This window comes from Apium graveolens, unplaced genomic scaffold (assembly GCF_009905375.1).
Source record: "Apium graveolens cultivar Ventura unplaced genomic scaffold, ASM990537v1 ctg8747, whole genome shotgun sequence".
In the NCBI taxonomy this organism is placed as follows: domain Eukaryota; kingdom Viridiplantae; phylum Streptophyta; class Magnoliopsida; order Apiales; family Apiaceae; genus Apium; species Apium graveolens.
In genome coordinates this window covers 1-14,966 of record NW_027421438.1, presented here as the reverse complement: position 1 = coordinate 14,966, position 14,966 = coordinate 1, and the positions used below count along the sequence as shown (strand labels likewise).

The following is a 14,966-nucleotide window of genomic DNA, read 5'->3' as shown; positions in this document are numbered from 1 at the left end:
TTCTTAAGTTCTGATTCTTATATCAGAACTTGTTACAGATCAGATTATTTGCAGGTTCAATATATTTAGACTACTTAGCCTATTTCAGAACCCAGCCCAATAATCCAATCACCGATAAATAAATTCGAATTAAAATAATTCTCAAATAAATAAAATCCTCGCCCAGGTCGCCTCGCGTACGCGAGACGCCGAGACATTCGCCAAATCGCCTTTCGACCCGACCGACCCGACCCGGTCCGGTCCGGTGCGGTGCGGGCGCGCGTGTGTGTGTGTGTGCGCGTGAAGCACACAACAACACAACGGACCATCACACACCTTAGTAGTTGTATACTACTCATGTGGGTAATACCATATAAAGCACACAACCCCCTTTATTTATTTCAATGTGGGACAAACATTCTCAAATTTTCCAAGCTTTTCCAAGCTACTTTCATCTCTCATTTCATATGGATTTCATTAAGAAAATTCTTAAAACCATACATGAAAATTTAAGTTCAAATATCATTGAACAATTTCCAATCATTAGATTTTAGGATTAACATCAAGAACATAATTAAATTAAGCTCTAAAATCCTAATTTTCTAACAATCCCCACAAATCCATACAGAAATGTGATCAATTTCCCATCATGACTTGTTTTTCAGAGGTCGGTACCCTTCCGGGTTTGAACCCTCCTAATTCCTCTACTTCAATGGCTATCGGACTCAGATGGAATGTTTCACCTTGAATCTTAATCCGTTTAGTATAACCATATTCCATAGACGACGACAAGTCAAAGGTTATGGTGCCAATCTACGGCTTTGAGACATTAATGGTCATGTCTCGATCCTGTTCGTCGAATGCTTCAAGGATTAACCCTATCCTCTAATTGCGACCACACAATTACATTCGCTTAGCTGGGCATCTCCAGAGATATACTGCCTCTATCTCGTCAAATGACTTGATCCCATTCAGAGTTTTCAACACTCTTGCTTTTCTGGCAGTGTCAGTACCTTCTAGGTTTATAGGGGATAGATTCAGATACTGTAGTATCATCTATGTAGCAAAGGTACTACCAACTCATCCTTACAGCTTGTTATTACCCATTGAATACACTTCAAGGGATCTCCTCTCATGTGTATTGGGTTCCCACTGTTGATGAATTATGATGGGTTGACAATTCCATCCCCAACCTTGACTTAAGGACCACTGCAGGTTCCAGTCCTTTAGTAAGAGGATCAGCTATATTATTCTGAGTTCCTATGAACTCTATAGCTATGATCCTATCAGTCACTAAACCCCTTATAGACTTGAGTCTAACTTGGATGTGTCTCTTAGTTTTAGTATTATGGCTTTTTACTGCTAATCTTGTCGATAGTTGTTCGACTATCACAGTGAATAGCAATAGCAGGAAGCGGTCTGCTTACTACAGGTATTGCAGACATAAGTCCATGTAACCATTCATGCCTCCGTCCCTGTGGCATCAAGTGCACACAACTCAGCCTCAAAAGTAGACCGAGTAATAATAGTCTGTCTGCTTGACTTCCAGGATATTGCTCCACCAGCCAAGGTGAACACGTATCCAGTCACTCCATTGGAACCAGACTTCTTAGCTATCCAACTTGCATCACTGTACCTTTCAAGCACACCAGGAAATCTCCTGTAGTGTAAACTAAGGTACATTGTGCCTTTTAGATATCTAAGTACTCTATCAAGAGCATCCCAATGACTTCTGTTTGGACAGCTTGTATATCTCGCCAATTTAGACACAGAATATGAAATATCTGGTCTAGTACAGTTAGCAAGATACTGCAAGCTCCCAATAATCTGAGAATACCTTAACTGAGACACAGGCCACTCCTGAAGTATTCTTGACAAGGGCAACTTTCGAATCATAAGGTGTACTAGCGATTCTACACTGTGAATAACCATATTTCTCAAGTATAGATTTCTCTATATAATGAGATAGAGTCAAGGTTATTCCTTCAGTGGACTGAATCAATTTGATTCCAAGAATCACACTTTGCCTCACCCATATCCTTCATTTCAAATGCCTTTTCAAGAATTCTTTAGTCTCGTTAATAATCTCAATATTGGTTCCAAACAGTAAAATGTCATCCACATTATAGGCACAAAATAACCACTCATTACCTTTAACTTTAGTGTAGACACACTTATCACTTTCATTAATCTTATAACTGAAAGGCAATATAGTTTCATCAAACTTTTTATGCCAATCTCTGGGAGCTTGTTTCAAGCCCCTAGATGGACTTTGATCAACTTACATACTTTCCTTTTCATTGCCTGATGCAACAATCCATCAGGCTGATCCATATAAATCTCTTCCTCAAGTTCACCATGAAGAAAAGCCGTCTTTACATCCATCTGATGGATGATAAGACCATGGACTGAAGCCAATGCTATAAGCATTCAGATTGTTACCATTCTTGCAACTGGAGAGTATGTATCAAAATAATCAATTCCTTCCTTTTGCTTAAAACCCTTAGCTACCAGTCTAGCTTTGTACTTATCTATTGAGCCGTCAGGGTTCAACTTCCTTTTAAAGACCCATTTGCACCCAATAGTAGAACACCCAGAAGGGAGATCAACCAACTCCCATGTTCCATTGGAAACAATAGAGTCAATTTCACTCTTGATAGCGCCCTTCCAGTTGCCTTGACTCAGAAGAATCCATAGCTTGCCGGAAAGTTAAAGGTTCGTCCTCGATATTGTAAGTGATGAAATCACCTCCAAAATCCTTGACTATTTTTGCACGCTTACTTCTCCTTGGTTCCTCTAATTCCTTAGGAATAGAGCTACTACTAGGTTCCGCCCCCACATTTGTCATCTTTTCCACATGATCAGGAATAGAACTTGATGTGTGAGTAGGATCTTCCTCAGAAGTCGTTTCAGGTATTCCAGTCTTCATAGGGTAGACATCCTCAAAGAATGTCGCATCTCGAAATTCAACTATCGTGTTTGCCACTATACCATCTATGTCAGATTTTAACACTAAAAATCTCATAGCTGTAGTGGTTTCAAGATAACCCAGAAAGATACAGTCAACAGTCTTTGGACCTAGTTTCTTTCTCTTGTGTTCAGGAAAAGCACCTTAGCAAGGCACCCCCACACACGAAGATACTTAAGACTAGTCATCCTGCCTTTCCATAACTCCAAGGGTGTTTTATCCATGTGTTTCAGAGGGACTCTATTCAAAATATGGCAAGCCGTATTTAGAGCCTCTCCCCACATGTATTTAGGCAACCCAGAGTTAATAAGCATACTATTAATCATATCTTTAAATGTTCTGTTCTTTCGCTCAGCAACCCCATTAGACTCAGGTGTGTATGGTGGAGTAACTTCATGAACTATACCATTGTTTGCACAAAATTCATTAAAAGCATTACTCGTATACTCACCACCTCTATCAGATCTCAATCTTTTAAGTAACTTACTAGTTTGTTTTTCTACTTCAGTTTTAATATAATGAATTTACTAAGTGCTTCATCCTTATGTTAAGTAAATAAACATAACAATATCTACTACTACATCCTATAAAAGTAATGAAGTATCTAAACTGGTCCTTGGTCAACACACCACCAAATTCACAAATATCAGTGTGTACTAAATCTAACAAGTCTGAATCCCTAACAACGTTATGAAAAGGTTTCCTTATCTGTTTAGCAGACACACATACTTGACATTTAGAATTCTTTTCTATGGTATATTTTGGAATCAACTCTAAGTTCATCATGTTCTTAAGAGCACCAAAGTTTAAATGACCTAGTCTAGCATGCCATATATTTGAGGATTCAATACAATTAACAGTAGGAATAACATTATTATTCAAACTTCCCAAAACGGGATCCGCATTAATAACAAATAAACCATTTGACAAGTAACCCTTGCCAAAGAATGTACCAGTGTGAATAAGAACTACTTATTACACTTGAACGAAATTTCAAAACCACTAGAAACTAAACAGCTTCCACTTATTATATTTCTACGCATGTCGGGAACATGATGCACTCTCGTCAGAGATAGAATACGTCCTGAAGGGAACTTCAGATCCACGTTTCCAACTCCATGTACTTGAGCAGCACTAGCATTCCCCATCTTCACAGTCAGGCTATGACTCTGTTGATAAGATACAAATAAACTAATATCAGCACAAATATGTACATTAGCTCCAGTATCTATCAACCATTCATTTGACAGATAGGTAGAAAATATCACAGGGTTGTAGGATACATACCGGTCAACGTTGGTTTCAGAAGCCGTAGCCTCACCAACAACCATGTTCACTACAGGCCCACTTGCGGTTCCAAGCACAACATTTGCTTGTGCTACCTCGGTTTTCTTCGCTTTCTTCGTAGGGCAGTCCTTACTCCAGTGCCCAACCTGCCCACAAGACCAGCATGGTTTGTTTGCCTTGGGTTTCTTGGCCTTGTCCTTGTCACTCTTAGGTTTATTACTATTAGCTTTCTTAGCAAAAGCCTTCCTCTTTTGTCCTACAGTTGCTATGTTTACCTTCGAGGTACCGTGTTCAGTTGGCATCACATGTCCCTGTTTGGACTTGTGTTGTTCTTGTACCGAGATGTCCAGCATAAGGTTGGTCCAGGTGATCTCTCCTTTCTGTCTTTTCAGGGAGAGAGAGAACTCTTCCCAAGACTTCGGGAGCTTTTCAATCACACTCATCACCTTGAACTTCTCCGGGAGATTCATTCCAGACTCCTTCAAAGATGCACTATCATCTCGAACTCATGCACCTGCTCAGTCATGGACTTATTGTCCACCAGCTTGAACTCGAGGAACCTTGCCACAGAATACTTTTCTAGACCTTGTGAGTCAGTATTATGTGTCTGGTCCAGCTTCTCCCATAAGTTTTGCAGAGTAGGCATCAGAAGAATAGACATCAAACAAAGTGTTTGTTAGTGCCGCCAGAATGGCCGCTCTAGCCACTCCATCCTTCTCAGCCCACTTCGCAAAAGCCTTAACTGTGTCAGCCTTCTCTTGATCCACTACTGGTTTCTCATATTCCACAACCGGCCACAGACCCTTTATAGTCAACCACAACTTCATCCTTTTCTGCCAGCGAGAAAAGCCAATGCCACCGTTGAATTTCTCCGGTAAACCGGTTAGTTCAACAGCTTGTGGGAAACTATAGGTGGTCCAATCAATGGCCCCAGCAGTTACACCCGAACTGCTACCACCACCAACGATAACCTCACTTTCGTTAACCATTATGCTAAATTCTAAATAACCAATAATCTCTTCAAGAATGTTGAGAAACTCACTAACAAGTATAGCAACATAGAGGCAAGTGTATAAAGAATTTAACAAGTTTAGGCCAAGACCACAGTTAACAAAACAAAACATGCAGGTAAACAAAATCAGTAACTGAAATAAGAGAGAAAAGATGTACCCGAAACCATAGCTTTCAACAGTGACTGAAATAAAGGTTTACAGATACAAAATGCCAAGAAAATGATTACAGCTGAGTCACCAGGCCTTGCTCGAAGTCCTGGCTGCTCTTGAAGAGATTATTGCCCCCTACCTGCTGCGTTTGGGATGTGCGCAATATCTCCACCAGGATAAAACAGCTCGGAGTTTATGTTAACAGCAGCAACAAAACCTCCACTTCGACCAGCACCTCAGTCGCCGGAAAATATCAGCACTTCAGGACTTATGGGAGAGAAATGCAGAGAGGTTGAAGAGAAGAGATGAGAATGCAGTGTGTTGTATTCATTCAGTTTAGCCTCTATTTATAGGAGAGGAAAAATGAAACTGTCCACACACTTAATGTCTGAATTAAACTGCTCCATTAATGAAAAAATCAAAACTGATCAGATTTTGAATTCATAAATGAAAAAATCAAAACTGAACAGCTTTTGAATTTAAATTATTTGTAACAGCTTTTCACATTAACACCCACATTATTATCAGAACTTAAGTTAAGTTCTGATTCGACTCATCAGTACTTAAGTTCTGATTCGACTCATCAGTACTTAAGTTCTGATTCTGATATCAGAACTTGTTAAGTTCTGATTTTATTCATCAGTTCTTAAGTTCTGATTCTTATATCAGAACTTGTTACAGATCAGATTATTTGCAGGTTCAATATATTTAGACTACTTAGCCTATTTCAGAACCCAGCCCAATAATCCAATCACCGATAAATAAATTCGAATTAAAATAATTCTCAAATAAATAAAATCCTCGCCCAGGTCGCCTCGCGTACGCGAGACGCCGAGACATTCGCCCAAATCGCCTTTCGACCCGACCCGACCCGACCCGGTCCGGTCCGGTGCGGTGCGGGGCGCGCGTGTGTGTGTGTGTGTGCGCGTGAAGCACACAACAACACAACGGACCATCACACACCTTAGTAGTTGTATACTACTCATGTGGGTAATACCATATAAAGCACACAACCCCCTTTATTTATTTCAATGTGGGACAAACATTCTCAAATTTTCCAAGCTTTTCCAAGCTACTTTCATCTCTCATTTCATATGGATTTCATTAAGAAAATTCTTAAAACCATACATGAAAATTTAAGTTCAAATATCATTGAACAATTTCCAATCATTAGATTTTAGGATTAACATCAAGAACATAATTAAATTAAGCTCTAAAATCCTAATTTTCTAACAGATTATACATTGAAATAAGTCATGTTAATAAAATTTCAAAGAGTCATGAATTAGTACTTCATGAATTATTAGAATTCCAAGTATAATTTAAAATTCCAAGTATAATTAGCATACGTGAGATAGCCATTCTCTTCCCACATGACAGATTCAAAACATGTATAAGTAAAGATATGATATATCTAGTACACCAAAGCCAGCCAGAAAGACCCTAAAAAGGACCATTTCATAAACTCAGGGGTTAACTATGCTACCAATGAAGCAACAAATAGTACATCAAAATCTCTATATCTTGAATGGCAGATTAGTGTCATGATATATATAAGAATGTTAAATATGATATGTTCAAAATCCGAGTACGACTATTTCCATGTTTCCAGTTGAATTTAGCTAAATATAACGGGTCAAAAAATTGAAGAATCAGGACTATATATTTGAACTCTTTAACACAAATAGATATATCTGAAGAGCTCAATATGATACTCAGCTTCTTATTCAGAACTAGTGATTAAAAGAAGTACTTAAACAGAAACAAAAGTTACTGGTTCCTACAAAATAGCGACTACATTCCTACTCCTCATCTACTACTCAACGATCCTATAAAGCAGGAAACAAACACCTAACTAAGCCTTAGCTGCAGTCCTGACTTAACAGCTGATTTATTTAAAATACAAACTTCAAAAATAAAAACCAAATTTAAATTAAAACCAACAAATACCCCCTTAATCTAAATTTGGTTTCTGCAAGTTCTTCATGCCAAGTTCTTCATGCCAAGCAGTGTCCGTAGCCTCTCGAACTTGACAGTGGCCATAGCTTTAGTCAACACATCTGCACGCTGATTTTCAGTTCCAAGTTCCAATATGCTCAACCTTTATCTCGCCCCGCTCAACACATTCACGAATAGAATGGTATCTTATATCAATGTGTTTACTTCTCCCGTGGTGTTCCACAGGATTCTTAGCTAAATCGATCGCTGACTTGTTGTCTATATATAAGACTACATGACCTACCTACCTTCCCTCTGTAATATTTCCCAGCAAATTTCGTAGCCATATACCTTGACAAGCAGCCGTTGTAGCTGCCATAAATTCTGCTTCATATGATGATAGAGCTACACAGCGCTGTTTCTGAGACACCCATTTAATCAAGCTCTTATTTAAATAGAATGCCATTCCCCCGGTAGATTTTCTGTCATCTATTTTCCCTACTAGATCACTATCAGAGTACCCCGACAATATGTTATTTCCACTTCGCTTTGAATAAATCAGACCAAAACCAAGCGTACCTTTCAAATAACGGAGAATTCGCTTCACTACATTCCAGTGCATGACCGTAGGTCGCTCCATGTAACGGCTTACAATTCCAACAGCATAGGAGATATCTAGTCGGGTATGAACCAGATATCTCAGACCTCCCACAACACTTTTAAACTCAGTTGAGTCTACTGGTTTTCCGTTCACATCCTTGTGCAACTGTAACGTTGGCTCCATTGGATATTTCGTAGGCTTACATTCGCCCATACCACAACTCTCTAGCAGTTTCTTTGCATATGAAGTTTGCTTCAGCTCGATTAACTCCTTTCCTTGGCTCACTTCTATTCCGAGATAATGAGACAATCTGCCAAGATCACTCATATCAAATATATGACTCATCTGTTCCTTGAACGATTTTATGAGTGATATGCTGGTTCCTGTAACCAACAAGTCATCTACATATACTCCAATTATCACTATTTTATTGCCTACCCACTTCGTATATACTGCATGCTCATATGGGCATTTAGTGAAGCCCAGACTTTCCAAACACTTGTTTAACTTAGCATACCAGGCCCGTGGAGCCTGTCGAAGTCCATACAACGCTTTCAGTAACTTGTACACCATCTGTTCTTTTCCCGTTTGCACAAAACCCTCTGGATGCATAACATATACATCTTCTTGTAGATCACCATTCAAAAAGGCTGACTTCACATCAAGATGATGTACTTCCCAGCAGTTTTTTGCTGCTAATGCCAACAATAAACGCATAGTTTCAAGACGGGTTACTGGCGCAAATACCTCCTCAAAGTCAACTCCCTATTTCTGCACATATCCTTTTGCGACAAGCCTCGCTTTATGTTTCACCACGTCTCCTTCCGTATTTTTCTTTAATTTGTAGACCCATTTTAAACCTATTGGTTTCTGGCCAGTGGGAAGCTCGACTAACCGCCATGTATTGTTTCTTTCAATAGCTTCTATTCCGGTTCGCATAGCGTCATTCCAAGCCTGTTCTTTTGTGGCCTGAGTGTATGTAACTGGCTCCTCGACCCCCAAGAATAACAATTGCTCATCCTCTACCTCTATATCTTCTGTCGTGCCATAAATTGAAGACAACATTCTGAAACGTTTTGGTGTGCTGCTTGCACCTGATGTCTGAGAACTACTGCTACATGTCGATATTGGTGTGCTGCTTGCACCTGATGTCTGATAACTACTGCTACCTGTCGATATTGATCCACCTGATGGGAGTGACTCACTCGACTGGACTGATATAGTCTGGGTAACTGGTGTTGCAGGTTCTTCAACCTCCTCTGTGTCAGCTTCACTAGAACTTTGTTCATGGGGCGTGTCGATAGTAGGCTTCATTTGTTTTGCCCACGATGTTCCAAGCCCACGATTTTGACTCTACGAACTTTACATCTCTGCTCACAGACACCTTCTTTTTGTCTGGGTCATACAGACGATGGGCTTTTATGTCGGGTTCCCGTCCAAGGTACACAACATATTGACTGCGATCATCCAATTTTTGAGTATGCACCGATGGTACCTTCATATACACACAACCCAAACACTCTGAGATGAGAGATATCAGGTTTACGCCCTGTCCAAGCTTCATAGGGTCTGTGGCTTGACAAGGCTCGTGTAGGCAATCTGTTTAGCACATATATTGGGTGCCTTACAGCTTCCCCGCAGAATTCTGACGGTACGCCCTTCTCCTTTAAAAAACTTAGTGTCATGGCTACAACTGTTCTATTTCTTCGTTCCACCACACCATTCTGTTGTGGAGAATAAGGAGCAGTATATTGCCTAAAAATTCCAGCATCTTCACAGAATTTTTTAAATTCCAGGGAACAGAACTCAACACCTCTATCAGTACGATGAGTTTTAATTTTCTTGTCTGACTCATTTTCAGCCAGTGCTTTAAATTTTTTAAAACCTTCAAAAGCTTCATCTTTTGTTGACATAAAGAAGACCCACATCATACGACTAAAATCATCAACTAAAAGTAAGAAGTACCTCTCTCCAGATGGGGTTGGTGGAGAGATTGGTCCGCATAAGTCACCGTGGACCAGCTCTAACCCTTTGCTAGATGCATAGCTTGACTGAGAGGGAAACGGAGTCCGTGTTTGCTTTGCCATGAGACATCCCTTGCATACTTCAGTAGGTTGAAGCAATCTGGGTAAACCTACAACCATATCATTTTCCTTCATGATGGACATTGCGTTAAAATTGACATGGCCTAGGCGACAGTGCTATAGCCATGAGTCTTCTTCCATCTTTGTATTCTGTGTAAATAAACAGACACCTGATGACTCTTCCAGCATAATTTTATACAGCCAATTCACAAACCTCTTAACTTTCATCAACGCCCTCCCATCTTTCTCATAAACCCACAATAGATCACCAAGCATTACCACCTTGTTACCTTCTTCCGACATCTGTCCAAGAATTATAATATTGTTGCAGAGGCATGAAATATAGAATACATTAGCAAATATTCTTTCTTCTCCATTTTTACACTTAAAAGTGATTGACCCTTTCCCTTTTATATTCACGGTTGACCCATCTCCAAACTTTACCTCACCTGTTATTCCTTCATCCATCGTCGAGAATTTTGTTTTATCCCCGGTCATATGATTTCTAGCTCCATTGTCCAAGTACCATACTTGTGATGTTCTCTTCGCTATTGGGTTTTTTTCCAATCTCGGGATTACTTTCTCCTCGTTCAGCAACACCATTTGTGTCTTAGTTTCATCTAGCTCAGACAACAATAATGCAGGCTCGTCATCTTTAATTTCCACCAGATTTGCTTCAGACTTTTGATTTCTTTCTCAACGAGGCCTCCTGCAATCTACAGCATAATGCCCCGACATATTACAATTGAAACACCTCACAGTGCTTTTGTCTCGGCTCGTGCCTTTGAAACCACGACCACCTCGCCAATTGTTAGTCCCATCTGTGTTGCCTGTACGCTTCAGCCAGTCCTCCCGTGTGAGTAAAAGTTTAGTGTCATTTTTCTCACGCCTGGACCACTCCTCCTCTGTCAAAAGTAACTTACTCCCTGTTGTCTCATTCTGCCCTTTCAATCTTTCCTCATGAGATTGAAGTGAACCAACGGTCTCTTCAACTGTCATTTTCTCTAAATCTCCAAACTGCTCGATTATTGAAGCTATTTGGAGAAATTTGGACGGAACCGCTCGAAGCAATTTCTTAACAACATATGATTCGTGTATTTCCTCTCCTAAAGCTCGAATGGTAGACACCAGACCATTAAGCTTCATATAAAAGTCATCAAGTTGCTCACCATCATTCATCCGTAAAGTCTCGAACTCCGCCTTAAATGTCTGCACTCTGGCCTTCTTTACACGATCAGCTCCCTGGCACATGACTTTAATGGCTTCCCACCCCTCTTTGGCTGTTTTCTTTTCAGCGATGGATAATAACATGTCTTCAGGTATGCCCTAATAAATCATGGCCAAGGCAATCTTGTCACTCTTCTCATCTTTGGGGTCAGGCGCTTCTATCGCAGTCCAAACTCCCTGGGCCTGCATAAACACCCTCATTTTTAAATCCCACGCCGTGTAATTTCCCTTGGCCAACATTGGGTAAGTTAGCCCGAACGATCCACCTTTGTTATTCCCGTTATCCATCTTACAGTGCTGTCTCGAGAGTACTCTGAATATATGAGCTCTGATACCAAATGAAGAATCAGGACTATATATTTGAACTCTTTAACACAAATAGATATATCTGAAGAGTTCAATATGATACTCAGCTTCTTATTCAGAACTAGAGATTACAAGAAGTACTTAAACAGAAACAAGAGTTACTGGTTCCTACAAAATAGCGACTACATTCCTACTCTTCATCTACTACTCCACGATCCTATAAAACAGGAAACAAACACCTAACTAAGCCTTAACTGCAGTCCTGACTTAACAGCTGATTTATTTAAAATACAAACTTCAAAAATAAAAACCAAATTTAAATTAAAACCAACAAAAATCGCAATAGTATTTCTATTATTGATCAAGGTGAAAACGATGATGTACATATCGATCAAAATTGCTTACTTGTGAAATAAATTAAGTCATGTTATTGGAATTCCAACTAGTCATGGATCAGACATGGGGTAAATTATATTAACTAATATTAACAAACTCGTTATTTTAGTTTGTAGATTGAATTTGATAACTTTTGTTTACCATCAATAATAAGATAGGGAAGCAAACTTAAACTATAGTGAGGCTAGTATTATATCCCCTAGTTTTATTTTGATAGATAGAGTTGCACAGATTTTATCCATTGCAAGTTTACTTCTGGAAAACTTCTGGCAAGGCAGCTGATAGATAAAGAAAGTATAATTATTGATTATAATTTTGAATTTGATTTGAATAACCTCTAGCACAGAGGATTGTAAAGAAATCTTCTCTTAATTGAATTTAGTCAGCATGATTTTTTTCTCCATCTTATTATGTTAATACTTTATCCATCATATTATCAGATAGCACTGAACTTGTACAACTATCTCTTGATTTCCATTTTTCATGGGAAAGGCATTCTTCATATGGAAATAAAGATACTATGAAATATCTCTGGCGCAGTCTCTGAATTGAATTTTTTCAGTAAAATATGATCTTCCAAAAGGGATAGAAACTTGAGCAGTGGCAAGCAACAAGTTCCTAAAGGGCAACAACTGATTAGTACATGCAAATCTCTGTGTCTTGAACAGCAGAATAGCGTCCTGATACATAAAATGTTAAAAACTCTGCTATACAAACAGAATTTGTGCAGGGAACGGCTGAAAAAAACTTACACAATAAATGTTATGAAATGTAATATGTTTCTATTTATGTTTTAGAAGGCCTCCACATCCGGAAGGTCTAAAGCTGCCTCTGCTTCCTCAATGTCAAACTTGATTATCAAGTTGCCTTTTCTAGTAGGTTCCTTAGAGAAAGGCATTCCTTCTCCTTTAATAACTTCTTCATAGGGTGGACTGACACCGGAACCAAACGCTAGCATTAAACTACGGCCGTCAAGGGTATCAAGATGTGCAATGTAACCTGCCGATGCTTCTGTCAAAGAGATCTTTTGAGTGGCAATGAGATCTTGTCCAACCCTCTTGAAGACGCTATGAGGCTTTTCATCAATTATGAAAACAAGATCGGAGGGTATAACACCAGGTTTTTGGTCCCCTTTCTCTGAAAAAGTAATTTTTGTCCCCTTCTTCCAACCGGGCTTGATCTCAATCATAAGGATCTCCTCCTTTCTGGCTGGTCTCCTGCATAATGAAAATCATGAAAGACAAGGCAATTAAATGTGTCCATCACTACTAATATGCAGATTCCAGTTATACAGGGCAACTGAGAACAGTCATTTTAGCATAAAGAGAAAAGAAATGGCAGTTGCCAGAATCTAGGAGGGAGGGGAATAGAGTTGCTTTGTTCTTCGTAAGGAAAGATTCAGTGTAATTTTTTTTTCTTGACAACACTTGATTTAATAATATGATTTATTATTAAGTTCAGAAATCTTCTTTATTTAATACATTTTAAGTGTCTAGGTATGCCTATAATTACTTTCAATTTATAGGTCATGTAATTCGTAGGATAACCACTATACATTTAAAATTAAGACTGTACCTGTTGTATTAATTGTGATTGATATTCTATGTTAGCATCATTGCTACAGTCTAACTTATAATATTAGCTTACTTGAGATTACTGAGGATCATCCAACTCTTGCACTCTCGAATATGATTTTAGTTGAAGAAGATTACTACCCTTCTCTGCAGAGCTATCAAACAGAGTTTATGAGGTTGAACTCCTAGCTACATATTCCCAGAAACATGAATGCAAGTGCAAGAAGCTTTCTTGCCAACACCCAATCTGAGTTTCCCCAGACCTAATGGTTCCCCAAAGAATCCAGGCCCGGCAAAAGGAAACAAAAAACCACATGAAAAGGGCGTCTTTATCAAAGGTCAGGGGAGTTATAAGCTAAAGGGCACAAATTAATCCGTAGCTAACTTGAAATCAAAATGGACTTATGTCTCAAAAACCTATTCAGATCATAGATAAAAATGGTCAGCCATCTAATGCTCTGGACAAAATAGTGAAGATGTCTGAGAATGGTTTGCTTATGGCAAAACTTGCCTAGGAGCTCCTGAATAACCTGGACACCTGGTTTCAGTTATCCAAGAAGGGGATTGCAGCAGGAAAATAACTTGACCAATCGTAGAAGGAGTAAATTTGGCCGGGCTGACAAAAGAGCAAGCTATGGAAAGATCAAGCATACATGGTGTATGATACCAAATTGACAGAGGGTTTTTTTATGTTGAAGAGGTGGTCCTACAATTGGCATTGCTAGAGGAGATATGCCTTAAATCAGGGAGAATAGTCTGTAGCTTTTGGATTAATTACTCAAATATTAGGTGGTTGTTTTTTCATTTAGTTTCAAGCGTCTTCTAAGTAATCAAGTTCTATGTCTCACAACGATTCCCCTATACATACACAGTTCACATTTAAATTCACAGTGCCAAGTGTAATGCAGGCAACTCCGCTGAAACATAGCAAGTAAATATGCTACAAGTATCAGGAATAAGGTACATATTTACGGCTAGACTCCACTAGACACTGCTATCCCGACAGGAACAACTCAAATATCCAGTACATGTTCTCAAATTAAACAGGGGGAGCAATTGATGAAAGGAAGTCAAATTTAATAACTAAGAAGCTAAAACAGAAAACAAATTTAAAAGAATCAACAACTCGTAAGTTCAATGATGATTCCATAAATAAAAGATTTAAACATAATAATATTAACTGCCGGTAAATTAGCAAACGCTCTAAACAATGCAAGTCAATCAGTGGATGAAGAGATATTTAACACCATAAAAATTAAACATCCAGATCATACAAAAGGTACATACTTTAACGGACTAATAAGCTTACCCGGTACCATCATCAGCGACATTCCTTGATATCTTCATCTTCTTAGTAGTTCCAAAGTACAAATCCTCAAGACTACAAGGCAATGTCCTCTCTATCGCTGCCTCTTTTGCTTTGGCAGACTCCCAGAGAAATTC

The 14,966-nt window shown here is 39.0% G+C and overlaps 2 protein-coding genes across 2 annotated transcripts; both read right to left on the bottom strand.

The window, feature by feature from the left end:
- Positions 1-10,716: 10,716 nt before the first annotated feature.
- LOC141705291 (uncharacterized) lies at positions 10,717-11,331 on the bottom strand. Its single transcript, XM_074508312.1, has one exon. It carries the CDS (start codon positions 11,329-11,331, stop codon positions 10,717-10,719), a length of 615 nt encoding a protein of 204 aa, XP_074364413.1.
- Positions 11,332-12,493: 1,162 nt separating this feature from the next.
- LOC141705293 (uncharacterized) lies at positions 12,494-14,920 on the bottom strand. The gene is made up of 2 exons (XM_074508314.1): positions 14,833-14,920; positions 12,494-13,166 (listed from the first exon to the last, which is right to left on the bottom strand). The coding sequence occupies exons 1-2, from the start codon at positions 14,868-14,870 to the stop codon at positions 12,743-12,745; spliced, it is 462 nt and encodes a 153-aa protein (XP_074364415.1). The 5' UTR covers positions 14,871-14,920; the 3' UTR covers positions 12,494-12,742.
- Positions 14,921-14,966: the final 46 nt, after the last annotated feature.